Source organism: Peromyscus californicus, unplaced genomic scaffold (assembly GCF_007827085.1).
Source record: "Peromyscus californicus insignis strain IS unplaced genomic scaffold, ASM782708v3 Scaffold_23__1_contigs__length_62951481, whole genome shotgun sequence".
Classification (NCBI taxonomy): Eukaryota; Metazoa; Chordata; class Mammalia; order Rodentia; family Cricetidae; genus Peromyscus; species Peromyscus californicus.
This window is the reverse complement of record NW_026294534.1, coordinates 57,850,493-57,877,948: the sequence shown is the minus strand read 5'-3', so window position 1 is coordinate 57,877,948 and position 27,456 is coordinate 57,850,493. Positions and strand designations below refer to the sequence as shown.

The 27,456-nt window shown below is 44.5% G+C and overlaps 1 protein-coding gene across 1 annotated transcript; it reads right to left on the bottom strand.

Moving 5' to 3' along the window:
• On the bottom strand, positions 1 to 27,456 carry Lpl (lipoprotein lipase). Its single transcript, XM_052752426.1, has 10 exons — positions 26,992 to 27,456; positions 19,322 to 19,482; positions 15,361 to 15,540; positions 12,273 to 12,384; positions 11,079 to 11,312; positions 10,138 to 10,380; positions 7,342 to 7,462; positions 5,471 to 5,653; positions 4,154 to 4,255; positions 1 to 2,162 (listed from the first exon to the last, which is right to left on the bottom strand). Coding segments are annotated over exons 1-10 (1,425 nt in total). The 5' UTR covers positions 27,080 to 27,456; the 3' UTR covers positions 1 to 2,161.

Sequence of the window (27,456 nt, the reverse complement as noted above, 5' to 3'; positions counted from 1 at the left end):
TCATGATAAAATGTTGTCAATTTTATTAAAAGCAGATTTCATTTCTTCACATAAGTGAATTTCTTTTCCTCTTTTAAAAGCCTATTTCATTATACTATTTCACCAGAGTTAAGTTAGCTCAGTGAGACAGACCATCACTGTTGGAGACGGACACAAAGTTAGCACCACAAATCTATACTGCAGATAGCCACAACAGCCCTCCCAGGGTTTACAAGCTCTCTTACACACTCACACATATATTTACAGCCAATAAATAAAATTTTAAGCCAAAGCATCATTGAGATACGTATGTATGTGTACACATATTCATGTATACACACACACACATATATATGCAGAAATATATATGTCTTTAGAAGCCAGAATGTCCAGTGTTATGCACAGGTTGGCTGGATCTTTTAAATTTGTGAGCCCTTGATGGAAACCCGAAGTCAATGACTTAGCAATAAAAGGGGTGACAGTGACAAATTGTACATCATTTTATTAGGATTGTCTCCAAGCCTGATGAAATCAGTCATTTTTGTCCTATATTACATAGGTACAACCATCCTTCTCCTAGCAAGGGCTAACATTCCAGCATATCTGGAACTACTTCTCTGACCATTTTCCAGGACATCTCTTGACTCTTTCCTTTCCAAATGACATTGAATGACAATTACATTTGTGGGGCTTTGCATGTGGATAGTTGTTCAGATACCCACACATTTCACAGTTTGTGTTCCCAGCCAATAGCCTCTGGCATAGAACTTCTTTATCACTTTGTATTAATACACAGTAAAAACGTTCTGAAAATATGAGATCTAGTTCATAAATAATTGTTCACTCACTCTTGATTAGTTTCTTTCTTTTTTTTTTTAAGTAAAACAAACAGTGGCAGCCCATCTGGTGCTTCCTGTGGCTATTGCAATTGACAACTCCCTTCTTTGTACACAACAATTTACAAGCACTGATGAGCATATCTCCTAGTACTTTCAACTTTCATGTGGTGAAGTGGTCCTGATCTAAAATTTGTACTTTGCATGATGCAGAATTTGAACTTGATCACATCTAAACTAAAAATGAAAGTGGTGTGTTAGAAGTGTGACAGAGGCATGGCTGAGAAGTCTCAGACTAAATACTAACTATTGGCTATTGAGTGTGTTCAAGTTGATGAAAACAAATAGGAAAAATCTGGTAATAAAATTATGATATCGAGCCAGATGTGGTTCATGCCAATAATCCCAGCACTTAGGCAGGAGGATCATTGAGAGTTGAAGGCAAGTCTGAACAACAAAGTTGAGTTCTAGGTCAGGCTTGGCTACAGAGTGGAACAAATGAGACTTTTCCTCCAAAAAGCAAAAAAAAAAAAAAAAAAAAAAAAGTAAAATCAAACAAGGCACTATTTTCTTTCAGTTCAATTTATATGGCACCTGAATTATAAGGTGACGTTTTCAACATCTACCCAGAGAACAATGTTAAACTATAAGACAAACTTTTAAAAGATGGAGGGATTAAGCCATAGAAATTTAAGTCTATTAAGAATTACTCAGCTAGTTCTGTATCTCTGTTGACTTGTGCTTTGTCATGGTGGGACCAAGGCTCAGGATTTCATGAGCTCTGGCCTCCATTGCTTTTGCTAAGTCACACGTCCCTGATTACTACTTACTTATTTATTTGGCTTCATCCCAATGGTAAAAGAACTAGTTACAGAGGCCAGGTGTTTCAACTGCTAAAGAAATAGCTCTCATTCATGCCACAAAACATTATCTATATTAGACTTGGAGAAAACTTTGAAAAGGGCTCAGAATTTTGACAAAATAAGAGGCCTTCACTAATGTTCAACCATGACCAAATGGGTCACACAAAGGAGTCCTATTTATTGGGAACCAGTGATTCCTTCTTAAGGGACAAAAGACGCCATGCTTCTCCTATCTGCTGTCCTCTGATGCTGGAAGACATGCTATTGGCCACGAGACTGCTCACTTGGTGGTAGCCACGTTTTAGTATTTGAGCCTGTCTTCTAATTAAACTAACAAGATAGAGCTGGGATTAATACTCAGGAAAACCCACGTTCAAACACCCAAACAAGGGCAGTTTTTTTCCTTTGTTTATAAAATTTACTTCGTTTACTTCAGTCTTCAAAGAACTCAAGTGCTTTCTTCTCTTGTTGAATTGTCCAGTGTCTGAGGAAAAACAGAAGAAGGGCGATTTATCGTCTGCTTGGCCTTTTACAAACCCTTTCCCGCCCCACTGCGGCCATGATGAAGAAGTATCCAATGGACATTCAGAACAAAGCTTATGAGATGCAGATCCTAGATCTGGGAAAGCAGGAGACACACTTGATGCATGTATAGATCGGCCTCTATTTGAGCACCATCTTCAGAAGACTGGGTCACGGGATGGCAAAAGTCACAAAGCTTTCCTTACGCTCTAAACATAATGAAATGGCTGCTTCAGTCTTTTCTTGGAATCTGCACCTTCTGAGGAGTTAACAGGGGACAGTAGACTGAGAGCCTGTGAGCTGAAACCCCTGAAGAGTATTGTCAGTCTGATTCATAATGAACTCCTAAATTTAAAGTGCATTGCAAGACATGGCTGCTTATGTGTTTGTTGTTTAGAAACCCTATGAGTAGACCAAAGGTGCATCATTAGACCTTCTTAGATAACTTCTTATAAATAAATAGTCTGACCAGAGTGCCTCATAAACATTTGAGGTTGTTCACTTAGGTTTTGGATTTATACTTATTAAAGAGGACTTTATTTTTATAGTCACATATCTACTTAAAGTTACAGATGGGTTGGTGGGAAGGTAGGTGTACATAAGTGTATTCATGTACATATCTAAATTTTTATCCTGGAGCCCCCTTTTTCAGAGTGGAGGCAAGTATGAAGTTGCCTTGGATCCACACTTTTTAAGTGGCAAAGCATTTACCGCTTGGTGGCTATTTCTCCGCTTAGTTAAAAGTCATTTTGCCAGCTTAATGCTGGTAACTATTCTCTGTGGCAAAGCCCTCTTTGGCATTCATAGTAATGTTCAGGTCCATATGGTCTCTTCTTTTCATTCATTGCCATAATTCTATGTTTGTGATATGAAAACATACACATGTCATATATGTATAGTGAGAAAGGATATAAATCAAATTGTTAATCACATGTCAAATTTTACCGATAAGGCCTTGTTGGTTTTACTTTGTTTTTGTCCGGTTTTCCTCATCTATCCATAGTGAGCATATATAAATTATATTTAAGTAGACATTTTAAGGGAGGTGTTCCACATAGGATCTCTAATAGTCTCTTTCTGAAGAGGCGATCTTCATTTGATACTTCTGTCTATAATAATCTAGGCATCAGGATAAGGCAGAAGCAAGTCCTTTTTTTTTCTATTTCCCAGTGACTCTGTGACCAGCTTGTGCTGTCTCTGTGTCACTGCCTGTGTGGCCCTATCTAATATTCCCCCTTTAATATATGTCACCCATTAGCACTTGGCGTCTGGCAGGGGAGCGAGGGGAGGGATGAAAACAGCACATCCTGAGAACTTGGGAGAGCAGACGGAAGGTCACATGCTTGGTCTCCACTTAGCACTGACGTGCTGGAAAGATTCCGCTGCCAGCTGCCATGTGGATTAGCTCTAGAGGTCATGGAGGACGAGCCAGCAGTTGTTTTGAGATAGGAGAACGGTTTCCTGCACTCTAACCCCATTTTCTCTCCATCTTTGGGGTTTTGACACAGTTTAGGTCTCCCCTTTGGTCCTGTGTCCTACAGTCTGTGGCGATTAGAGAGAGTCTGTCACTATATGGCTACAGCTGATATGAGACACTTTCGTCTCTGGTTATATCCTGGGAGGAGTTGACCCCACAGAAGAACCCACATGGTCCCTGCTTCAGACAGCATCTATGCAGCTAACAGACCTGCAGTCATGGGAAACGCAGTAGTGAAGACTTCTGAGTAGTTCAAGAGTTAAAATAAAATTTAACTTGTGTATCTGGGATGAAGGTCAGCAAGGTGAGAAAGAAAAGGAGTATTAAAGTGTTAGAAATAAAGCAAATGAGCATAGATAAGAAGGAAGGGCTAGAGAGACACCTTAAAGACAGGGACCACAAGAGCTGCAGGGTAAAGAGCTGGGCAGAAGCCACTTTGAGAGGATGCTTAGAAAGCTGAGGTTCAAGACGCTCACCAGCCAGACTTCTTCAGAGACTTGTCATGGCATTTCACAAACACTGCGGCATCCTTTCCTTTCTGTAAATGAGACACTTTCTCCCTAGCACAGAAGATGACCCTGTGGGAGAAAGCAGATGTGAGCATGCCATATGGAACAGTAAGAACAATTGTTCAAAATGGGTGTTTGGTCAAGGCCATTTAAACCATATGATCACATTAGTTAACTGTGGCGGTATTTCCGATAGTTAAGTGTGCCGCTGGGGTCACGTCTCACTCAGGAGGTCTGACCAGCAGAGGAGTTACAGAACCACCCCTTAGTATTGCTATCTGAGAATTAGGGCATCAGCTTCCACCTGCCTTGAGAACAAAGGATCTGCAGAGTTTTTCTATCCTTTCATGTCTTAAAAGTTTTTAATAAAAGTAAACGGCAGAAAAAGAAATAACTTCTCAATTCTCCTTTAAAGAGTTGTTTCTATCAATGGCATGCTTGCACAATCCCTGAACATGTGTGTGAAGATTTCAGTTCTATGGGGCCCTTTATGCAATTTCACAAACACTGCGGCATCCTTTCCTTTCTGTAAATGAGACACTTTCTGCACTCTAACTCCATTTTACAGACATGTCAGGGGTTGGGCTGAGACTCTGCTGTTTCTTGAAGAGTTTCTTTTAGTCCCTAGATGTCAGCATCTCTAAGATTTGTGCCACGTTTTGTAACTATTTTCTGCTTGCAAGAAATAGTGTTAGATGCATACTGAGATTGCCTGCTTCTGATGCCAGCTCTCATTCCAAACAACTGTGGCCAGTTCAGTATATGTTCCTTACTTGAAATCCAGAAATATTACAGTCCGAGCATCCCCAATCCAAAAGTCTAAATTCCCAAATGTTCCAAAATCTAAGCCTTTTTGTACACCAAGTGGCAAATTTCACACCTGACCGCATGTGGTACATTATAGTCAAAATGCAGTCACTGAAAATGTACAAATTACCAACGGACTGTGTGTGCAAGAGCAATGTGAAACACAAGTTGGTCCCATCTGCAAGAGATCTCATTTTATATATATATATATGCAACTACTCCAAGGTCTGAAAGAAATAAACCCCTCAAATCCAAACCCTTCCAGTCCCAAGAATTGTTGGTGCTCAATCTGTCCTCCTTCCTCTGTGTGGCCTTGAAAGAATATTCTGGAATCGTTTCTGGGTTAATTAACTAGGTCCCACAGGACTGAAAAGAGAGTTTCCTAAAGTTGCACCCGCATGTTCAAGGCTCCAGGAAGGTCCCCCGAGGCAATGAGAGGAAGCCGGGCAGAGTGTGGGGACCATTGCGGTCACTTACTTTTTCTGAGTCTCTCCCGCCTTCACTCGGATCTTCTCGAGGACAAAGCCGGGGCTTCTCCACCAGTCCGACCAGCTGAAGTAGGAGTCGCTCTTCCACTTCAGCTTCATCATTAGCAGCTCCCCGATGTCCACCTCCGTATAAATCAAGAAGGAGGAGGTTTTGTTTGTGGAGACCTCAGGCCTGAGTGAAAAGTTCACAGATTCAGTTACTTTTAGGAATTAGCCTTTTCTCCTCCCTGGATGTAAATAACTTTATTGTTCGGATGATATTTTTAAAATGCAAAACATGTCCAAGATGCATGTCAGCAGCGTTTGCCCTATCTTAAAATCCCACACCCCTTTCCCATGGTCCAGAATTCCTCCTAACACCAAAAACTACTCAGTACAGCTCTTAAGAGAAAAATGTCCATTAGCCAATTTTATTTCCGTGTATTCCTTTTTAATTTATACATGTGTGAACATATGTTCACTTAATTAAAAAGCATATATTCAGTCCTCTACTTGGCTCTGTTTCCGTCATGTTTTACCTACTTTTCAAGAATTCTAATTTTTAGAGGCTATATTGATTCTACTGACGTTATGAACCATAACTCACATGACCTTTGACTCAGTGTTAATTAATACTCAATTTGGGGTATTATGTGTTCCATGATAATAAATATGCTGCACTTAAATTTTTAAAAATATTAACTGACTATTTCTTCAAGATACATTGTAAAAGAAACCATCTTTATCCTTGTAATTATAGCCACGGAAAATTATTTCCTCACTGTCTTCCTTGCGTGGAAAGTTCTAGCAACCAACAATATAACCAGTGTGTGCATGTCCTGCTCGGCCATTTCACAGTTATCATGTATTTTAGAATATGTGTTCATTTAGGAATTATTAAAGGGTATCATGAAATTTTCCCTAATCAAAACTAAGGAGTAATGCTTTGTCATGGGCTTTTTACCTATAACATTTTGTATATTTACCAGTTCACCTGTCTGTCTATCTATCTATCTATCTATCTATCTATCTATCTATCTATCTATCTATCTATCTATCTATCTATCTGTTTGTCTGTCTGTCTGTCTATCTACCTGTCTATCTATCTATCTATCTATCTATCTATCTATCTATCTATCTATCTATCTATCTGTCTGTCTGTCTGTCTGTCTGTCTGTCTGTCTGTCTACCTGTCTGTCTGTCTATCTACCTGTCTATCTATCTATCTATCTATCTATCTATCTATCTATCTGTCTACCTACCTACCTACCTACCTATCATCTATCTGTCTGTCTATGTTATAGAGTAGCTTCTTGTTACAACTGTTTTTATTTTTTTCCTTTCTTTCTTGGTGACACTGGGAGCACATACAAATGCTTGGTAAGTGCACCACCTGCCAGCCATATCCCTGCTTCATAATGTCAACTCTTTTGGGGGAACTTAACTATTTTTGTCACTGCTTCTTTTTTTTTTTTAATGAAAGAAATAAAGACCTGAAATGTTGAGAGAAAACACAAAATACAGTAAACAAAAATAAAACAGAAATTAGAAAACAGTATTTTCTCATATGAAATGGTGCAAGACCTCCATTTTTAAATTCCAATTTCTTTTTTTGGTATTTTGAGACAGAGTTTCTACATAGCCCTGGCTGTCCTGAAACTCACTATGTAGACCAGGCTAGCCTTGAACTCTACAGAGATCCACCTGCCTCTGCCTCCTGAGTGCTGGAATTTCAAGGCATGGCCCAGCTAAATTCTAATTTCTTAAACTGGAGCTTCTTTTTGGGGTGGTGGTGGTGCACTCCTGTTTCCAGATCAAGCTCTGGCAAGGAGCAAGGCTGTGACCTAGCTATAGACTGGAGATGTGCCCCGAGCTACTCACAGAGTGAAGGGGATGTCCTCACTCTCGGCCACTGTGCCATACAGAGAAATCACGAAGGCCTGGTTGAGCTGAGTGTCACTCTCAGTCCCAGAAAAGTGAATCTTGACTTGGTAATGGAACACTGTAGGGGAGGGGAGGACATTGGAACAAAGGCAGGCATGTCAGTCTTCATGGAAACATCATAGTCCCCAAACAATCAAGCAGTTCAGACCCATAGAACAAATGTCTTCCAAGGACCCAAACAGGAAGTGCACACATTGGACCATCCGAGTGGCTTGGAAACACTTTGCATTGGAAGTGCAGACCTTCCGTGCTTTTCAGTGTGGCTGCAGTGCATGGGAGAAACACAACTGTATCTGAACTGCCAAGCTGGAAGGAACTACCAGGGAAATCAAATTAATAGCCAAACACATCCAGAAGGCTCTTTGTGACCTTTACTTGCCTTGGCCACTTTATATTTCTACATCTATACCAAGCATATTTGGTACTTGCTGCTTTATTATGTGTATGGCCTTGCTCCTTCCCATTTCGTGGGGACATTGTACCCCATCCCCCAACTCTGGTCTCATTCTGCTCCTCCACCATCTGCACAGTGTGGCATGCGGCATACACAATACAGTGAATTCCTGTGCACCAACACAAAGCCCTGAGGTCCGTCTTACAAACTGCCCTGCCTTAGGAAGTACCTCTGGAAGCAGGAAATTGAACTTCAGCATCTCTTCCCTGTTCTTCCCCACTTATTCACCAAAACCCTGTGCCTGAATGGGGCACATAGCTACCGTGACTATAATGGGGATCATTCTGATGCTTGTCTCCTGCAACCCAAGATTCTTATGCATATTTTTATTATACTGCTGTCTATTAAATGCAATTTCTGTTAAGTTGGGATCCAACATCCTTAGCTCTAATGGCAAAGAGTGAAGCAAAATTGAATTTTGATGTTACTTTGGTTATATTCCTGAAAAACATTTCAGTACATTTTCTTGTGGTTTCTTATGACAATCTTTATTTAGTTTCTTTATTTGTTTTAAGTGGTATTGTGCACTGAATATATGTGCGTGTGGTGGTATGTGTGTTTTAAGACAGGATCTCATGTAGCCCAGCTGGCCTCAAACTCACTGTGTAGTTGAAGATGACCTTGAATTCCTGATCTTCCTGCCTCTACCTCCCAAGGGCTGGGATTACAGGCATGTACCCTATGCCAACCTTATAGCTCATTTTATAATGAGAATAAGTAACTAGATAAGCAAAAAGAGAAAAATAAAACAACCAAACCCCAGGACTATTCAAAAGTGGAGATAAATCATCCTATGGCTAAGGCAGTGCTGGAGGTCACAGCAAGAGAGGCTGGAGGTGGGGGCTGTCCGTGTGTCTCTAGGAAGTCCAGACAGAATGCTTGGTGACCCTGTGTAAGCCTACCCTTGTCTTTAGAGGATGGCCTCTTCTGTACCTCATACCTGGTTCTAGAGTTGGGGAAAATGAGGCTTCTCGTATAGCCTACAAGATTTCTGAGAATAACGTGTGCTCTAACATCTGGGCCACCTTGCACATCTACAAAGCACTGCTGAAGCACACTGCTTTGTGTGAGGAAACTATTCTTTAATAAGTGCCCTTACTTCAGGCTTCCACCCAGGCTCTACCGAAGGCAATTTGTCCAAAATCAGTCGCTGTCAGCAGATGTGTCTTACAGTACAACCTCCTTCCTCATTTCCCCCTGTATGTCTTTATGTCTTGTTTTAAGCAAGAGGCCAAGCCTTAAGTTCAAGCTGGAAATGAGTTCATGCAAGATGGACATATGACTTGGCCCATTCTTGCTTCCCTAGTGTGCTGGCCAGTTTCATGTCAACTTGACACAAGCTCTAGTCACCTGAGAGGAGGGAACCTCAATTGAGAAAATGCCTCCATAAGATCAGGTTGTAGGGAAGCATGTAAGGCATTTTCTTATTCAGCGATTGATAGGGAGGGCCCAGCCCATTGTGGGTGGTGTTACCCCTTAGCTAGAGGTCCTGGGTTCTATAAGAAAGCAAGATGAGCAATCCATGGGGAGCAAGCCATTAAGAAGCCCCTCCAAGGCCTCTGCATCAGTTTCTGCCCGCAGTTTCCAGCCCTCTGTGAGTTCCTGTCTTGACTTTCTTTGATGATGAACAGTGATGTGGAAGGCAAAGCCAAACAAACCCTTTCCTCCCCAAGTTGCTTTGGTCATGGTGTTTCATCACAGCAATAGTAACCTTGACACTTGGGAGACTTGAATGTTGGTGGTTCTTGACTTCATGTAAAACAAATTTTAAAAGTAACAAATGTTCCGTGAAGTTTCAAGAGAGCAAGTAATTTAGCCTTTGTGGGTTATGTGGCTTTGTCACAATTACTTGAGTCTGTCTCTGTGGCAGGAAGGCAGTGTTAGACAATATGGAAAGGAATGTGTCTGACTATGTTCTAATAAAACTTTATTTACAAAAGCAAGTGGTAGACTGAATTGGGCCAAAGGCCTAGAGTTTGTAACCCCAAAGTGATTAGCTTTCAAATTATCTCTAAAGCCAGTACTACTGGCTGGTCACAGCTACAGGGAAAGCTGACTACAAACTCAAGTCTGAGCACTGGGGCCTTGCTGGTATGGGAATCAAGAGCTAGATGAAATGGACTCGTGAAAATCCCTTTGTGTTAACAGAGGTATAAGTGAAGGTTCAGGACTTAGTAACATCACTTCATTAACTCTATTTCAATAGACAGAATCAGCCCATGATAACAGAGATGGCACTATCCAATTCTCCCTCCTTCCCACAGCTTCTTCCAGCTTACCTTTGTAGGGCATCTGAGAGCGAGTCTTCATGTACATCTTGCTGCTCCTTTTGGCTCTGACCTTGTTGATCTCATAGCCCACATTGTTGCAGCGATTCTTTCTGCAACTCAGGCAGAGCCCTTTCTCAAAGGCTTCCTTGGAGTTGCACCTGTAAGCCTTGCTGGGGTTTTCTTCATTCAGCAGGGAGTCAATGAAGAGATGAATGGAGCGCTCGTGGGAGCACTTCACCAGCTGGTCCACATCTGCACAAAAGGACGTGGGAAGTAAGTTCTCCAGAAACTGCCTTGCACTAGGGTAGACTTGACGTCAGCCTCTCCACTAGGATGTGCCCTCACCTCCCTCCATAACTGTCAAGCTGACTGTTAAAAGTTGACGAGGAACTTTCAACTCTTGCCGTCTTACATATTTGAATGTTTATTATGCCAGAATCGATGACACCCGAGGCAGAAGTTGATTCCCTCCAGCTTAACACAGCCTTTGCTTTACTGAAAATGTCTACCATGTCTAGGTGCTTCTAAAAGCACAGGTCTAGAAACCACATCATAAAGGGTGTCATTGTTAAATTAAGAACAAAGAGGTCAGAGGACAACTTGGTCCTTGCCTTTCACCTTGTTTGAGACAAGGTCACTTGTTTGCCACTGTGTACCCAGGCTAGCTGGCCTGCAAGCATCGAGGGATTCTTCTGTCTGCCTCCCATGTCACCGTAGGACTTCTGGGATTACGGAGAGGCACTATGGCATGTGGCTTTTATGTGGGTTCTGTGATCTGAATTTGGGTCCTCACACATGCGTGGCATCTGCTTTACCCACTGAGCCATCCTTCCTTCCCTCAAAGTGTCTATACTGAAGCCACACCCTGCGGAGGCAGTGGACAGGGTACAACACTGTCATTGAGATCTAAGCCTCGAAACTCACGCTGAAGTGACTTCTGCTGTGCTCACCTCCAAGGCCCCTCTCTGCAATCACACGAATGGCTTCCCCAATGTTGCATCCTGGCTGGAACGTGCCTCCGTTGGGATAAATGTCAACATGCCCAACTGGTTTCTGGATCCCAATACTCCGGCCAGGTGACCCTCTGGTGAATGTGTGTAAGACATCCACAAAATCTGCGTCATCAGGAGAAAGGCGACTGGGGGCCTCTGCATACTCAAAGTTAGGCCCGGCTGGATCCAAGCCTTGATGGGAAAGAAAAGGCCCCATAAACTGTAGAGTCTGCAGTGAGTTTGGTCCTTAGGTGAGCATCCTGCTCATTCGAATGTAATCGGAAGTTTCCTGAATTCTAATCAGCTCCTTGTCTTAGGAGTTGGATCCTCCCATGACTAAGAGTCAGAAAAGTAGGCATAGCTCTTCTAAAATGGAATCTGGCTCACTCACTCTGCTGCTGCTTCACTCTCATTCTCTCTCATTCTCCCAGGCTGGCCTCAAACTCTTGATCCTCCTGCCTGAAGTTCCATAACGCTGCGATTACAGATGTACGCTACTGTAGCCGCACACTGGAGATCCCCCTACTCTCCACCTCTCTCCAGATGCTCCTGTTACTGGATGGCTTTAAACACACACTGCAGCTGACAAGGGCTTCAACTTCCTACCTCCCCACTCGGGGTGTTAGCACTCTAGGCTTGCACCATGAGGCCTAACATGCATCTTTTAAACTGGCCGGTCCACAGTGATTTTTCACACCCAATGGCCTGATTTCTTCAGGTTATTTCTGAGTCTGAGAAGACCTTTAATCCATGATCAATTATTTTCCCCCTCTCTCTACGCCAAGCCGTTCATAGCCACATCCTAGATGACAGTCTTCTTCCAGATGCTCTCTAGAACCAGTCCTTGTCAGCCTCCCTGGTACTGATGTGAGAGGGGATGGCATATATGCAGTCTGTTAGCTCAAGTGGAGCCGAGGACGGTGAGAACTCTTTCTCGGAGGAATGTGTGGGCCTCTGTACTTAGTGCTGTTATCATCTACTTGTGTGCCATGGCCAGTGGATGGAAACCAAGAGCTGAGACAGGAGATGATGAACATTGGGCACATGCCCCAATGCCACACATGTGGGTACTAACAAAAGGAGCTCTGATTCTCTTCCAGAAGGGTGGTCACATTGGCTCTTGTGACAAATGAACAAAAAAATGCCTCTTACCAGTGATTCTGTTAACCTTCTTGTTGGTCAGACTTCCTGCCACCCCAGCAGCGTGGGCTCCGAGGCTGTACCCCAACAGGTGGACATTGTCCAGGGGGTAGTTAAATTCTTCCTGGAGGAGAACAAATGAAAAATGTCTTGGTGTAGCTCTTGGACAAACACCAAAATTAAAAGTAACAAAAATGAAAATCAATATTAGTTCTAAACATCGGGACTACTGTAAGTAAATTTTACCGATTTCATGTGATAGTTAAAGACAAATATTCTGTGGTGTTGAGATTTTTTTTCTTTAATGACAGGTTGAAACTAAGAATTTTTTCCTGACATCCAAAAGTGTATTACTTATACATAGAAATAAATATGTATACATAGTAGATGCATATATACTGTTTAAGTGTACATATAAACGTTTGCACATTATCAACTAGTCCAAATATCCTGCATTCTGTTATTCCTTGAAGTTAGCCAAGCAGTGACTGAAGCAGACTACAGGTAAAGGAAGAGATCACAGGCACATATGGAAAGGAAGAGATCACAGGCACATATGGAAAGGAAGAGATCACAGGCACATAGGGAAAGGGAAGAGATCACAGGCACATATGGAAAGGAAGAGATCACAGGCACATATAGAAAGGAAGAGATCACAGGCACATAGGGAAAGGAAGAGATCACAGGCACATATGGAAAGAGCAGAGATCACAGGCACATAGGGAAAGGAAGAGATCACAGGCACATATGGAAAGAGCAGAGATCACAGGCACATAGGGAAAGGAAGAGATCACAGGCACATATGGAAAGAGCAGAGATCACAGGCGCATATGGAAAGGAAGAGATCACAGGCACATATGGAAAGGAAGAGATCACAGGCACATATGGAAAGGAAGAGATCACAGGCGCATATGGAAAGGGCAGAGATCACAGGCACATATGGAAAGAGCAGAGATCACAGACACATAGGGAAAGGGCAGAGATCACAGGCGCATATGGAAAGAGCAGAGATCACAGGCGCATATGGAAAGGGAAGAGATCACAGGCACATATGGAAAGGAAGAGATCACAGGCACATATGGAAAGGAAGAGATCACAGGCACATAGGGAAAGGGCAGAGATCACAGGCACATATGGAAAGGAAGAGATCACAGGCACATATGGAAAGAGCAGAGATCACAGGCGCATACGGAAAGGGCAGAGATCACAGGTACATAGGGAAAGAGCAGAGATCACAGGCGCATATGGAAAGGAAGAGATCACAGGCACATATGGAAAGGAAGAGATCACAGGCACATATGGAAAGGAAGAGATCACAGGCACATATGGAAAGGAAGAGATCACAGGCACATATGGAAAGGAAGAGATCACAGGTACATATGGAAAGGGAAGAGATCACAGGCACATATGGAAAGAGCAGAGATCACAGGCACATAGGGAAAGGGCAGAGATCACAGGCGCATATGGAAAGAGCAGAGATCACAGGCGCATATGGAAAGGGAAGAGATCACAGGCACATATGGAAAGGAAGAGATCACAGGCACATATGGAAAGGAAGAGATCACAGGCACATAGGGAAAGGGCAGAGATCACAGGCACATATGGAAAGGAAGAGATCACAGGCACATATGGAAAGAGCAGAGATCACAGGCGCATATGGAAAGGGCAGAGATCACAGGTACATAGGGAAAGAGCAGAGATCACAGGCACATATGGAAAGGAAGAGATCACAGGCACATATGGAAAGGAAGAGATCACAGGCACATATGGAAAGGAAGAGATCACAGGCACATATGGAAAGGAAGAGATCACAGGCACATATGGAAGGAAGGGATCACAGGCACATATGGAAAGAGCAGAGATCACAGGCACATAGGGAAAGAGCAGAGATCACAGGCACATATGGAAAGGAAGAGATCACAGGCACATACGGCTCAGCTTTCTGCATCAGCAGGTACAGTGGTTTGAGTGAGAATAACCTCCATAGGCTCATGTATTTGGATGCTTGGTCCCCAGCTGGTGGAACTATCTGGAAAGGATTAGGAGGTGTGGCCTTGTTAGAGGAGGTGTGTCACTGGGGGTAGGTTTTGAGGTTTTTAAAGCCCACTCCATCCCCAGTGTCTCTAACTACCTTGTGGCTGTGCCTCAAGATGTGAGCACCGGGCCTGCCTGCCTGCTGCCACGCTCCCTGTCATGATGGTCAAGTACTCTAATCCTCGAAACCCTGAGCCCCAAGTCAAATGCTTTGTTTTCTAAGCTGCCTTGGTCATGATGTTTTATCACATCAACAGAAAATTAACTAAGACAGCAAATGAGAAGCCTGGGGCCCAAGGCTGTGATCTGGTTCTTCCAAGTTCATTTGTGTGACTGGCAAAAAAGCCAAGAAATAAATTTTGGCGTTTGATGATTAAAGTATATTTTTTTGCAACTAATTCCCTGCTTTAAATAACTTGGCCCTGTCAGAGTACTAGCTTCTCTTTAGCCCCCCAAAACCTTCAAAGTTAACTTCCAGAGTGTGGCCCCCAAGAGAAGGAAGGGGGTAAAATCTGCATGCAGCTCCAGTTCTGGACCCTTATCTATGTCATGTCCTTTACGTCCCACTCACTGCTTCCCTGCGTCAGTTCATCTCTGCCCCAAACCAGGATGGTGACTGTGCGGGTCTCAACAGTCACCTGGATCCACTATCTTCTCTAAAAGCTAAACACTATTTACAATTTTGTTAAAGAGGCTGGTATTCTAACAGGAGTCACAGCCAGATGCAATGCCCATGACAGCCAGCTGGTGCAGAAAGAGGAGGCTGAACACGCCATCTTCCGTGTGTCCTAAAAAACCAGGCTTTTGTTGATGCTGTCCACTTGGTGCTTAGTCCCGGCAGATTTATTCACTGGACTATCAAAGGATGGGGCAGGGTAGGATCATTTGTTGGCTGTATAATCTAGTCATTCTTACCACAGAGTAAATATGCCCTTGTGAAAATTTGAAATGCTTGAGAAAACACCTCAGATCATGGTAAAAATGAAAAAAAAAAAACTCAGCCACCTGTCTGGCTCTCACCAAGAGTTTTCTCCTAAGCGCGGGAAGCTCCCTTTCCCAGTCTTACCTCCATCCAGTTGATGAACCTGGCCACATCGTTTCCCACCAGCTTGGTGTAGCCAGCCGACACCGGATAATGTTGCTGGGCCCGATACAGCCAGTCCACTACGATGACATTGGAGTCAGGTTCTCTCTTGTACAGGGCGGCCACAAGTTTGGGCACCCAACTCTCATACATTCCTGTCACCTGAAAAGGATAATACACGATTTCTTCTAACTATAATTCATTGTAAATATGACGACGTGGACTGAGAGATAGAAACTTGCGTGGGAGCACACTGACTCAGCCTGACCACTCAGACCTCGAGGGGTACCCTAATTCTTTCCTATTCTTTCCCCTTCCAGGGCAAGTGTGAGTATACCAGGGAGTGTGCTGGCCTCAGGAACAGCAGGCTGGGGATTAACTCACTTTAAAAAGTATGTTTTATCAATTAGTAAGACATCAACAATTTACACTATTAAAAAAAGATCAGGGTCGATGTATCAAAAGTTTATAGCCAAATTAAACACTTTTAGAAAAGAAATGTTGCTTAATTACTTTCAATCAAGCCAGGAAACGTTTCCCAGAAGAGCCGACTTAAAGGCCAGGTCTGTCAGGCATGTCTATAATCCTAGAACCTCCGGAGAGTAAAGCAAAGGTAAGCTCATGACCTGCTTCAGTTACAGCGTGACTTCAAGGTCAGCATTCGGAAACTTAGTGAGACTATCTGAAGAACAGAAGTGGAAAGAGGGTGGGGGCCGTGGCACAGTGACAAAGTGCTGGACTTGCAGGTGCAGAGCTGGGGTGTGTGGGCATTGCACAGTGGCAAAGTGCTTGGCTTGCAGGTGCAGAGCTCAAGGCTCAACATTCAAAACTGCAAAATAAGAAAGGAAGATATTTTTAAGGGATGTAGATGCACTGCTTTCCTTACAAAGACTGGTTGGCTAAGGATGTTGTTAGGTCACACTGCAGCCACAGGAAAGGCTATCAATTATTCCTTGAACTTAGAACACTGTGACAAACGTGTTTAAGGTAACAATGGAGAACTACAAAAACCAGCAGAGAAATAGGAACCGTGGATACCCCAATCTACTGGCTCCATTTGGAGTTTTACAATCATGAGATGAGTTCTTTCAAATTCCTGTCTTGTTATTTGTGTGTTTTCTAGACTGAAATACAAAAACACGAACCTCGCTTCACTCTGTGCCCTAGACAAACTGCACAACTTTTCACCTAGTTTCTGTGCCCTGTGTTGGGGCAAGGCCAGCCTAAGAGATATGGATTGTAGTTCTACCTCTCTTGTTAATCAGTTCTGTAAACTAACTTCAGCTTTTCTGGGACACCTGCACCAAAAGGCTGGCTCAGAATGGCTCAAAGCTCCCTCGTACATTTCCACTTGTGACCGGTCTGCTGTCCGGTCTCCTTGCAGGCATAGGGTCAGCTCCACAACGATTTTAAGCATGGAGAGAAAAACGAAGTAACAAAGGTACAAAGGTGATATCAGCCCACGAGGAACCCAGTTGAGCCTCTTTGAATATGTCTGAGGCAGGATGCTTCAAGTCCAGGTTCAGAGTGTGCCCTAACCACCTCCCTCACCTTCCTTCCTGACTGCTACACTGACTGCCTTTTGCAGCTCCAAAGCAAGACCATGAGAAAACAGTGGCCTTTCTCCAGAATGTAATGCTAACTGCGCTGACCATCAACTTCCCACCCCACAGGGAGAACAAGCAAGCGCAAAGCTCCAGTGGGAGTAGGCAGTTCTCCTGATGTGACAGAGAGGGTCTTGACTACCCTGAGTCTGTGCCCTTGAGTGGCCTGGAAGCTTATCTCGGGTGAGCTGTTTGTTCTGGGTTCTGTAGAACCTCTTTCTCTATCAGTGTTTCCAAGTCAGGCAGTCTGGAAAAGGACAGGTGACCTACTTACCTATGCTGTTGGATACTTCTATTAACTCAGTAGCACCTAATCTAATCCTTCTTTTTTTGTTTCAACATAAAATATAAACGAAAGAAACAAGAGGGGTTGAGGAAGCTGAGCACTGTCTTCTACCCAGAAAAGGTCTTGTTTTCTAGATTTTTTTTTCTTACAGGCCTTTGACAGACAAGTCTCCGAACCAGAGTCCACTCTGCTACCTCTAGCAGGTGGTTTGACTGACCCCAGCCTGCATTTGCTCAGATAAGCCAGGATCAGCTGGCTCTATTATGGTTCCAGACAAGGCGAGCCTCTGCGATAGGGAACCACAGGCTGTCTGGCCAGCAACCGAGCCTGAGCCTGGAGCTCAAAACACCAGGACACGTGACCTGAAGAGCACAGAGTGAGCAGCAGGACCACCGGCAGCATCTGGCACTGTGTCTGGATACTGCATTTGTTATGTCACATGAGCAAGAGAGGGAAGCTCTCCCCACCCCGCTGCAACTTCCTAAAGCGCCCAGTTCTTTCAGGGTGAGACTGGGACGCTTAAGACTTGAGACACGCAGTTGCTTCCTGTGCAGAAATTGCTCACTGAGCTTGAACTTCTTGGAAAGTATTAAAAGCTGTGTGCATCCCAAATGTCTCTAAACACCTCAGAGATCTTTGCCCTCCTTACAGCTTATGTTAGGGATTTAAATTTTCATCATATGCTATGTACCACACTATGTACACTAGTAAATGGGTACATCTTAAAAAAAAATACATCTGTATGAGTCCTGCTGCTGACACATCCGTGGAAATGATAACATTTGCCCTATAGGTTCAATAAAAAGATCAGTTCATTATATGAGAACTGATCACTATCGCTGGTTTGGTTATACATCATTTTTACCTAATTCTTCTCACTGGAATTCAGTATCCAGTGATAGCATTCAAAAGTTGTACCTAACAGGAAGGTGACACATTTTAACCACCTATTTCATATAAGTTATTTTTAATAAATAATGTAACCTGCTCACTAGAAATTGAAAATTGCAAAGGTAAATTAAAATATTTACGTTAAGAACAGCGTCATGTAAAGCAACTGTGTGGCGTATTTGGGAGGGGCTATGTATGAACATTTCCCATAAGTAGCTTGGACCATAGCTTGGACTTTTCTTCCTCTCTGTTTGTATGTGTGAGCATGTGTCTGGGCGGCGGCGGCGGCGGCGGCGGCAGCGGCGGCGGCGGCCTGAGGGGTTGTCCACAGGAGCTGTCCGCCTTGCTTTTGGGGATGGGAATCTCAATCTGGGGTTCACGGAGTAGCAAAGCTGGCTTGCCAGTGAGCCCCGCGGACCTCTCTGTCTCTGCCTCCTCGAAATTGTAAGAGTATGTCTCTGTGCCTTGCTTTTTATGTATTTATTTTTTTCAAGTGGTGGAATAGAACTCAGGACCTGTGCTTGCAAGACAACCCCTTTGTAGATTGAATTATCTCCGTAAGCCTTTTCTCCAGCTTTCTTCCGTGACAGTTCCCTGATACACTCCCTTAAGTTTATAACTGGGGCAAATTGAAGTTGGAGGGGCCTTAGAGAAGTCTAGTCCAAGCCCTTTTTAGTAAGGTGAGTAAGCGGAGGCCTAGAGAAGACAAATGATTTGATCATATCACAGAGCTGGTAAACAGTCAGGAGGCACCTGAACAGCTCTTCTGCTCTGGCCTCCTCCTACTTTTCAGGAAAGGGCCTTTGGCGAATGAATGAATGAATGAATGAATGATTTCTTCATCTTGGGCGAGCTCATCCTGTGTGTATCAGTATCATTCTAGACTTCCACTGGCTCCCTGAAACAGTAACATCTTGTATTGAGTGGAACATCCTTTTCCCACCTCCACGGAGGTAGGATTCAAGGGCACCAGCCAGGCACTGTGTCAAAACAGAGGTGGGTACTAGCCAGGGGAAGAGTTCATGAACCTGGGGCTGTAGGGACTACCTTGAACCAAGATTGCCTCTACTCAAGTCCACCCAGAGAGCAGACAGATACAGTTTACGGGCTTCCAACAGCTGGGATCTGCTTGACCCTAACCCACTTCCAGAACCACTCTTACGGTCCAGCCATGGATCACCACGAAGGTCTTGCTGCTGTGGTTGAAGTGGCAGTCGGACACAGATTCTGCTACTCCAGGAATCAGGTGGCAAGTGTCCTCAGCTGTGTCTTCAGGGGTCCGTAGGGCAAATTTACTTTCGATGTCTGCAAAATCTCTTCCCCCTACAGAAAAGGAAATTGGAGAGATTAACTGGGGGCTTACTTGGTTTTACTTGGGACTTAAAGGTTTTAGGCTCACAAACAACCAAGGCCAAGAACATCCTTGATTTTCCTAAAGTAGGTTTTCAAAAAACAAATATGAGTCTGTGCAAGCATGAAGACCTGAGTCCAGAACCCCAGAACCCATGTAAATGCCAGGTGGGAGTGGTGAGCTGCTGTAATACCAGCCTCACAAGGCAGAGGTGGGGTCTTCAGAGCAAGATGTGGTACTAGCCCTATCGGTGAGCTCTGGGTTTGACTGTAAGACCCTGCCTCAAAGAATAAGGTGAAAGCGTGGTCCAGAAAGACACCCTCCATCAACCTCAGGCCTCCACATTCGCATGTCCACATGTGCAAACATCATGCACACACCACATACGTGCACATAAAAATATCTTTAAAAGAAAAAGAGAATGTGGATTGACCAACGTCCCAGTGGTGACAATGTGGACAGAGATGACCTGAATCGTGAGCTAAGCAGTCTGTGACTGCCAGCCTTTCTTCCAGCCCACTTCCAGTTAGGGAGTGTGTGGATGTGTATTTAATTCACACACATGAACTACAGTGTGGAAATTCCTTCATTTCATCTTGTCTCAAGTGACTCGGCCAAGATGGGAAAGAGAGGGTGGACTAGCAACACAATTATAATTTAACATTTAGATTCATTTGAACGCAGAACCTAGAACCCATAACAACACAATTAGACTCATTTGAAGAAAGGACTCCCCAGAACCAGAATTTTAAAAGAAGAAAACTTGAGAACCTGAGGAAGCCTTTCCCCTCCTAATGGCAACATGTGCTGTCTCAAGCCACTGTGAGAGAGCGGAATGTCCAGAGATACCAGGGCAGGTGTGAGCTATGGCCCATACGTTGTTCCTAGGTAGCTTTCCTCTCCCTTTTTCTTTACAGTCTTCCACACCAAGTCAAACCTTGCAAACCACAGCAAATCTTAGCTGAGTGGCAGCGGCACACACCTTTAATCCTAGCACTTGAGAGGCAGAGGCAGGTGGATCTCTGAATTCGAGACCAGCCTAGTCTACATAGTGAGTTCTGGGATAGCCAGGGCTACGCAGAGAAACCTTGTCTCTAAAAACCAAAATGAATAAATAAATAAAGTAAAATAACACTGAATCTGCTGTAAAGGAGCTATTCATTCTTCATAGTAAGTCTTAAACTGGATAAGGAGAGACAATAAACCTAGCTTTTGATATATTGACACATATCTAAATGCTGATAAATCTTTATGATTATTATAGAAAGTAAAAATTATTATGCTACTAATACAATCAGACCCTTTTTAGGAAACACGCCACAAAGGACTTAAAAAATAGGAAATTTGAATGTTTCTCTTAAAATTTTCAGGAAATGAACAACTGGGATTATTAAGACACTACCCATGTCTCAATCTGAATCCTCTTTTGTTCCTTTTTTGTAACTAAAAATCTGAAGCCTTGAATTTCAAACCGGCCTTGCTACAGTCAAGCCGAGAAGGGACCCAGGAAGGATGCACTAAGAGCGACAGTACAGGCATTGAAATTGGGCTCCTCGTGTAACCATCTGAGATTGGCAAGCATTTCCCGCTTCAGAGATTATTTTTAAATGCTGTGGTTAGCTGCTGAGTGAGTCATTATCAGCAGTAACTCAGCCATACATGTGCACACAGCCAGCAAATCTCTACTACCTGACACACAGGAGACATTTCTTCATGGTGATATTTGCTGGAAAGAAAGGAGTTTCACAACCGTTGTTAAACACTCGGAAAGCGTTTAACCAACCAAAGGGCCTGTGCTAACCTCCTGATCTTTAAAGCTCTTAACAACTCAGAGTCCATCCCGACACCAAGAACATGTGCAAGCTCTCATCTTATTTGACAACACAGGCTTTCTTCTTCCTCGCAAACCAGAAAACACTGTGCATCTTACTAGTTGGTGCAAAAGAATGTTATATGTGTTTCGCCTAATTAACATGATTTGGCCCAAGAAGTTACTTTATTTTTAGAAAGTGTTTTAAAAGGAAACTAGCCTCCCTTGATTCCACCTCTCTCCTCCTCCAATGGTTCACCCTCCTCTCTAACCATCTGGCTTTTGTGTTTGATTATCAGTCTTTTATTTTAGTTTTGTTGCACTTTAGTCACACACATGTGTAGTACAACACATGTGTGCAGGTTAGAGAACAGTTTGTTCAAGCCAGTATTTTCCTTCCACCGTGGGGGATCTGAGGATCAAACTCAGGCCCGTCAGGCTTGGCGCATGGCTTTAATCTGCTAAAACACCTTGCCAGCCTGATTATCAGTGTTTTTCAAGCAGAGGCAATTGAATGGCCCAGCAGACAAGCTCCCTCACTGTCGTCCAATTATTAAGGCTGACTTTGTATATTCTCATGAAAAAAAAAAAAACTGTTTAATGCCAAGATCCATATCCAAGGCTCAGGTTGGATTCCCTACAGCCAGTATATCCACTGAACCCACTGCTGATTGAGAAAAAACAAACAAACAAACAAACAAACAAACAGGAATCCATACACCATCACGTAGATTTACACATGGGAACTTTCATTTTACTTTCAACAGGAAGGATTGTGTGCACGCCCCTGTGTGCGAGTGTAATTGTTTTCACACGAAGTTGGTGCGGTTTAGTGAGCTCCGTGACAGTTTCAGTTCTGTGTTAGATACAAAGTTACAGATATTCCTGCTGCTTAGTCTAATGCGGTAGGAAGTTTCGTTTGCTGCCCTTTAATAGTGTCTCAGTAGCCTAAAGATCAATTGGTGTGCTTTCCCAACTTCTGTGGTCCCCCAAGCATCAGCTGAGAAAAGCACCATGTAAGAAGATGGACCCCAGGGGTGATTCCCTGAGTATTCATCACCAAGGTGCACCCTGGGCTGACTGCTGGAGTGGCAGATGATCTTGAGCTAATCTGAGGTAACTGTTGCTAAGGAAACTAGTGTTATCAGCGACTCCGCCCTCAACCAACTATGCTTTTTACTAGACTCCTTGGAAAACTAAGGCCACTTTTAAGGCTATTCTGGTCTACATGCTGAGTTTCTGGCCAGTCAGGGTAACATATTAAGACCCTGCCTCAAAACAAAAACATAAGAATGCCATTCCACTTTTTTACTTAAAATATAAGTTCTACAGATGCAGATTCCCACAGCCAAACATTGGGTGGACCTCAGGGAATCCTGTAGAAGAAGGGGAAGAAGGATTGTAGGAGCCAAAGGGCTCAAGGACACCACAAGAAAACCCCAGAACCAACTAGCCTGGACTCACAGGGGCTCATAGAGACTGAACCGACAATCAGGGAGCCTGCACGGGACTGACCTAGGCCCTCTGCATATATGTGACAGTTGTGTAGCTTGGTCTTCTTGTGGGTCTCCTAACAGTGGGAGCAGGGGCTGTCTCTAACCCTTGTGCTAGCTTTTGGGACCCTTATCCTCATACTGAGTTACCTCATCCAGTCTTCAACTAGATAGGCCATGTCTGGTTGATATCCATGGGAGGTCTGCCCTTCTCTGAATAGAAATGAAGGAGGAGTGGATGTCCTGGGGGCAGAGAGGAGGTGGGGGAGGGAGTGGGAGGAGAGGAAGGAGGGGAAACAGTGGTCAGGTTGTAAAAATTAAATAAATCAATGGGGAAAATACAATTAGAAATATTTGTACATAAATAAAACCTTTATATTAATTTGTTGAAATAGAAAAGGAAATAATAAAATGTAAGTTCTGACTGAGACCTTTTCCATCATAATTTTATAAATTTTTTCCCCAGAAGGGAATTATTGACTTCAAGATAGCCCTATCTGGTATTGAGAAGGGCTAGACTCAGTTGTTCACTTGGACTCTCTACCATCCAAGAACCTGACTCCATGCAGTTTAAAAGCTTCTGCAAACTTCTTTTTTTTTTTTTTTTTTTTTTTTTTTTTTTGGTTTTTCGAGACAGGGTTTCTCTGTGTAGCTTTGCGCCTTTCCTGGAACTCGCTTTGGAGACCAGGCTGGCCTCGAACTCACAGAGATCCGCCTGGCTCTGCCTCCCGAGTGCTGGGATTAAAGGCGTGCGCCACCACCGCCCGGCACTTCTGCAAACTTCTATATCAAGATTAAATTAACTTGGGTCAGAGTGGGATTGCATAGAATCAGACCTCACACACACACCAAGGTATGGAGCGGGTGCCATGAACACTGGATTAGACCTCACACACACACCAAGATATGGAGTGGGTGCCATGAACACTGGATTAGACCTCACACACACACCAAGGTATGGAGTGGGTGCCATGAACACTGGATTAGACCCCGAGCGGCTTTGGCCATTGAGCCAGTGAACAGTGAGGGCACTTTCTTTACTCATTCAAAGGTCACCATTGGTGTCACAGCTAGAAAATAATTCAGTTAGTGTGGGAGAACAGACTAGGGAGAGCACGAAGAATCAGTTGGCACAAGCGTATGTGAACTTTTCATACGTTATGTCACCTAAGATTACCCACTCCTTCCATCCTCGTCAATACTCACTTATTCCACAAGAACAAGCTAACACGTGTTAGTACTAAAGTGACGCTACTCCTCACAGACAGACACTCTTAAGGTGGTTCTTAGACAGGTATGTGAAGTCACACTTTGCTCACAGTGGAGTGTGGATGGGAGGGGGCGGGGTGGGGAGGTTTGTTGTTTTTTTCTTCAAATTTCAAACTCTTAGATTCAGAGTAAGCTACAATCTTATTATTTTGATCCTTCAAAAACTGGTAAAGCTTCAACTTTTGCAAAGAGTAGATGTGACAAGGACCTCTTACGCAAATTCCTATCAGGTTACAAAATCTACAGAGAGAAACATAGACAGACAGACAGACACAGAGAAAGAACTATTAGTATATTCAAATGACATTTCTTGACCTGAAAAATAATGATGCTTATATTGAATTCTTTACAGTGTGTGACCCAAAGTCATCACCAGCCACCATTCTGATGGCCAGAACATTTTCCCAGATAAAAGGATGCAGTCATTGGAATGATAGTGGCACACACTTTTAATCCTAGGGCTAGGGAGGCAGAGGCAGGCGGATCTCCATGAGTTCCAGGCCAGCCTGGTCTACAGAATGAGTTCCAGGATAGCCAAAGCTACACAGAGAAACCTTGCCTCAAAAACAAAACAAAAACAAAAAAAGATGCAGTCTTGGTGGTAATAATGTGGAAACAGGCTGTGGTCAGGGGCAAAAGGGACAGGACATGGCATGTTGGACGATCTGACAGAACAGAGCAGACAGCTGAGTGTAACAGTCTCCTCTACAGCGCAGCCGCAAAGGGAAGCTGTGCTAAAAATACTCTCCGTGAAAGAAACTGAACATCTTTCCACTGCGACTTTTCCCCCAGTTCACTCCCCCACCTTTCAATGCAGCTATTAATCAATCACTCCCCTGTCAAGCTCTCTCCCAGTGACATTTGCTGCTTTGCTGTCCTTACCCAGGTATTTAACTCTGATATTAACCCGCAAGCGAGCACTGTGCCGGGTGGAACAGGGCTGCACGGAGCAGGGCCCGCTTTGCTCCCTCTCTTAGCTCTACTTTCCTGACTGGGGCCAGGAAAGACTGCAGAGGCTCCAGGAAGAAGGCACCCCAGGGCAATGCCTCTCTTACTTGTATACTGTTCGCAGAAAGAAAAAAAAAAAAACAAAAACAAGGAAACTCGGAGCCCAAAGGGAAGCTGGGCTCACTCCAATCTGCACCTTCCTCACAGTCTTGCCCCTAGGTGAATTCATTTGCGGGAGAAAGCTTCTGTAGAAGGTGCTGTGATCGAAAAAGCCCACCATAAAGGGCGGGTAGAGAGAACAGAAAGATGATCAGAGAGAATAATTTTGCATCTGCTTCGGCATAATATTCCCTAATACATCTTATTGATAAGAAAATGAAGCGTTGGCTAAAATCCAAAATTATTATGCAATTACTTAAGTATCCATTTAAATCAAAGTATAAGATTGGGAACCTCAGGGCACTTTAGATCTTGCCGTTTTTTCCCCAAGGTTAGAGCCCATGCAGCTAACCCCACAAGGGTGACACACTAAGTAGCCAAGAAACTGGGTCCAGAGCCTCTAAGGAAACCGTAGCAAAACTTTAAGATGTGGAGGACCCTGGGGGAGTTTACAGTGAAAGCAGTTTTATACTGTGATGTGCTTTCTGGAATATGAATTGAAAGTTTGCTCCTATTTTCTTAACCAGAGTTGCAAAGTATGCAGAAACACAACCTGCCACAGGAAAGGCACACTTTCCAGTGTTCTCAAACACCTGAGATTCTTATCTTCCTTGCAGTTCTCCAGTAATGAATTCTCTCTTCTTTGATAGCTCAGCAAAGACATTTACAACTATATGCAGAAATAAAGCTCACTTTTAGTTGCAGTCCCAGACTCACTAAGACTGGAATTAGGTTGTGGACGTGCCACCTTCAAGCACCTCCAGGGGACACCACCCTCATGGTGATTCCACCAGCCCCAACACAAGGAAACATCAGCCTCCTTTTATGACTGGGTTCAGTTACATTTTGAGTCTCTGCTCTGTTAGCTCAACCAAGGTTCAAGTTACAAGGCTTCTCAATTGTGGGCAGGTCTCGACTTTAAGGCCATAAAGAAACTCTTAACTGACCCTAGTCGTCTTCTCTAGGCAGAGAGAGCGGGCAGCGCCCTGTAGGTGACCGCCTTTGTGACTGTAGTGGTGACCGCGACCTCCCTGCGACGCTAGAAAACCCCGCGTTCTCCCAGCTAACAGAGCGCCTGGCCTCGGGGCGTGCCTTTGCTGGGAGGACAGAAAGGATAGAGTGCTGAACTGGCAACCCCAAAGCCAGTGCTGGTGGCTGAGCCACGTTTACCGGAACGCGTGCAGGACGCTGGGTCCCAGGACTCGGGGCCACGCGTTCCCCTGCACCACCGCACACTCCCACTCCCTGCTCATGGCCCTGCGCTGAGAGCGACAATCCCCTATGCAGCCTGGACGCAGACAACGCATACTCCCACCCCTGAAGAAGCCACACTCAGCTCACTCTTCCCGCCGCCAGAGGGGTCTGACTCGTGGTCCCAGCCAAGTTAGTGTCACCTTGGCCCGCGTGCCTTGCATTCAGCGCTCCCACTCCCTATGAGGAGGTTACAACTTGTCACAACTGCATCGCCCGACCTCCACATCTCCCCCATCTTATCGGTCACACCCCCGACCTTTCCCTGAGATGGCCCGCGGCGGGAGAGAGCAAGGGACAGAGCAGGAATCCGGGAGAGAGAGAAAAAAGCGGGAACCCGGAGTCCCCGCAGCGTGGTCAGAGGCTGAGTCTCTCCTTGCTCCTCCTGAATTCCACTCCAGCCACCCTCCCAGGGATTCCCTTTTCCTGCTGCGCCCGGGAGTCCCAGTGTGCTTGCTCCCTTTCCAACTTTCTCATTCCCATCTTCAGATGGAGAGGAAGTGGTCCGGGCCGGGTCTGCAGGTGGAGGCGAATTGGCGCGCAAAACGTACCGTCCGCTGCGGCCACCCCTGCGTGGAAGACGGTCAAACTCTGAAGCCACACTCCCAGGGTCACCAGGAGCAGGGCTTTGCTCTCCATCTCCGGGCGCGTCCTTCTGCTGCGGGAAAGGCGCGGCGCGGGCTGGCGGGAGGGAGCGGATCCGCGGAGCAAGGGACTGAGCAGGAGGCGCCAGAGGGCTGGAGCGCCGTAGGGCGCCACTGGGCAAGTCAGCCCTTAAAGGGGGAGGGCAGGGCAGCTGGAAGGGGCAGAATTCCTCGGAGGAGGAGGAATCAAGTCTGACACGGTTTCCACTCCACTGCTGCTTAAGTGACTGGAAATATGCAAATAAGCCTCATCACCTATTGGCTATAAAATCATAAGTTGGGGGGAGGACTCTAAATTCACTTCCAAATATTTGAGCAAACGGTAGTGAAGCTCAACGGTGCCAGCGAGAAGAGGGGGAAAGGGCAGGAGGG

What these genes read in the sequence shown, in the direction of transcription:
- Lpl (XM_052752426.1), bottom strand. Translation starts at nt 27,079, where the DNA reads ATGGAGAGCAAAGCCCTGCTCCTGGTGACCCTGGGAGTGTGGCTTCAG. An exon ending in TGGTGATCCATGGCTGGACC is followed by an intron (nt 15,541 to 19,321) that starts GTAAGAGTGGTT and finishes TATCCTTTTCAG; the next exon opens with GTGACAGGAATGTATGAGAG. An exon ending in TGCAGAGAGGGGCCTTGGAG is followed by an intron (nt 10,381 to 11,078) that starts GTGAGCACAGCA and finishes CCTTTTGTGCAG; the next exon opens with ATGTGGACCAGCTGGTGAAG.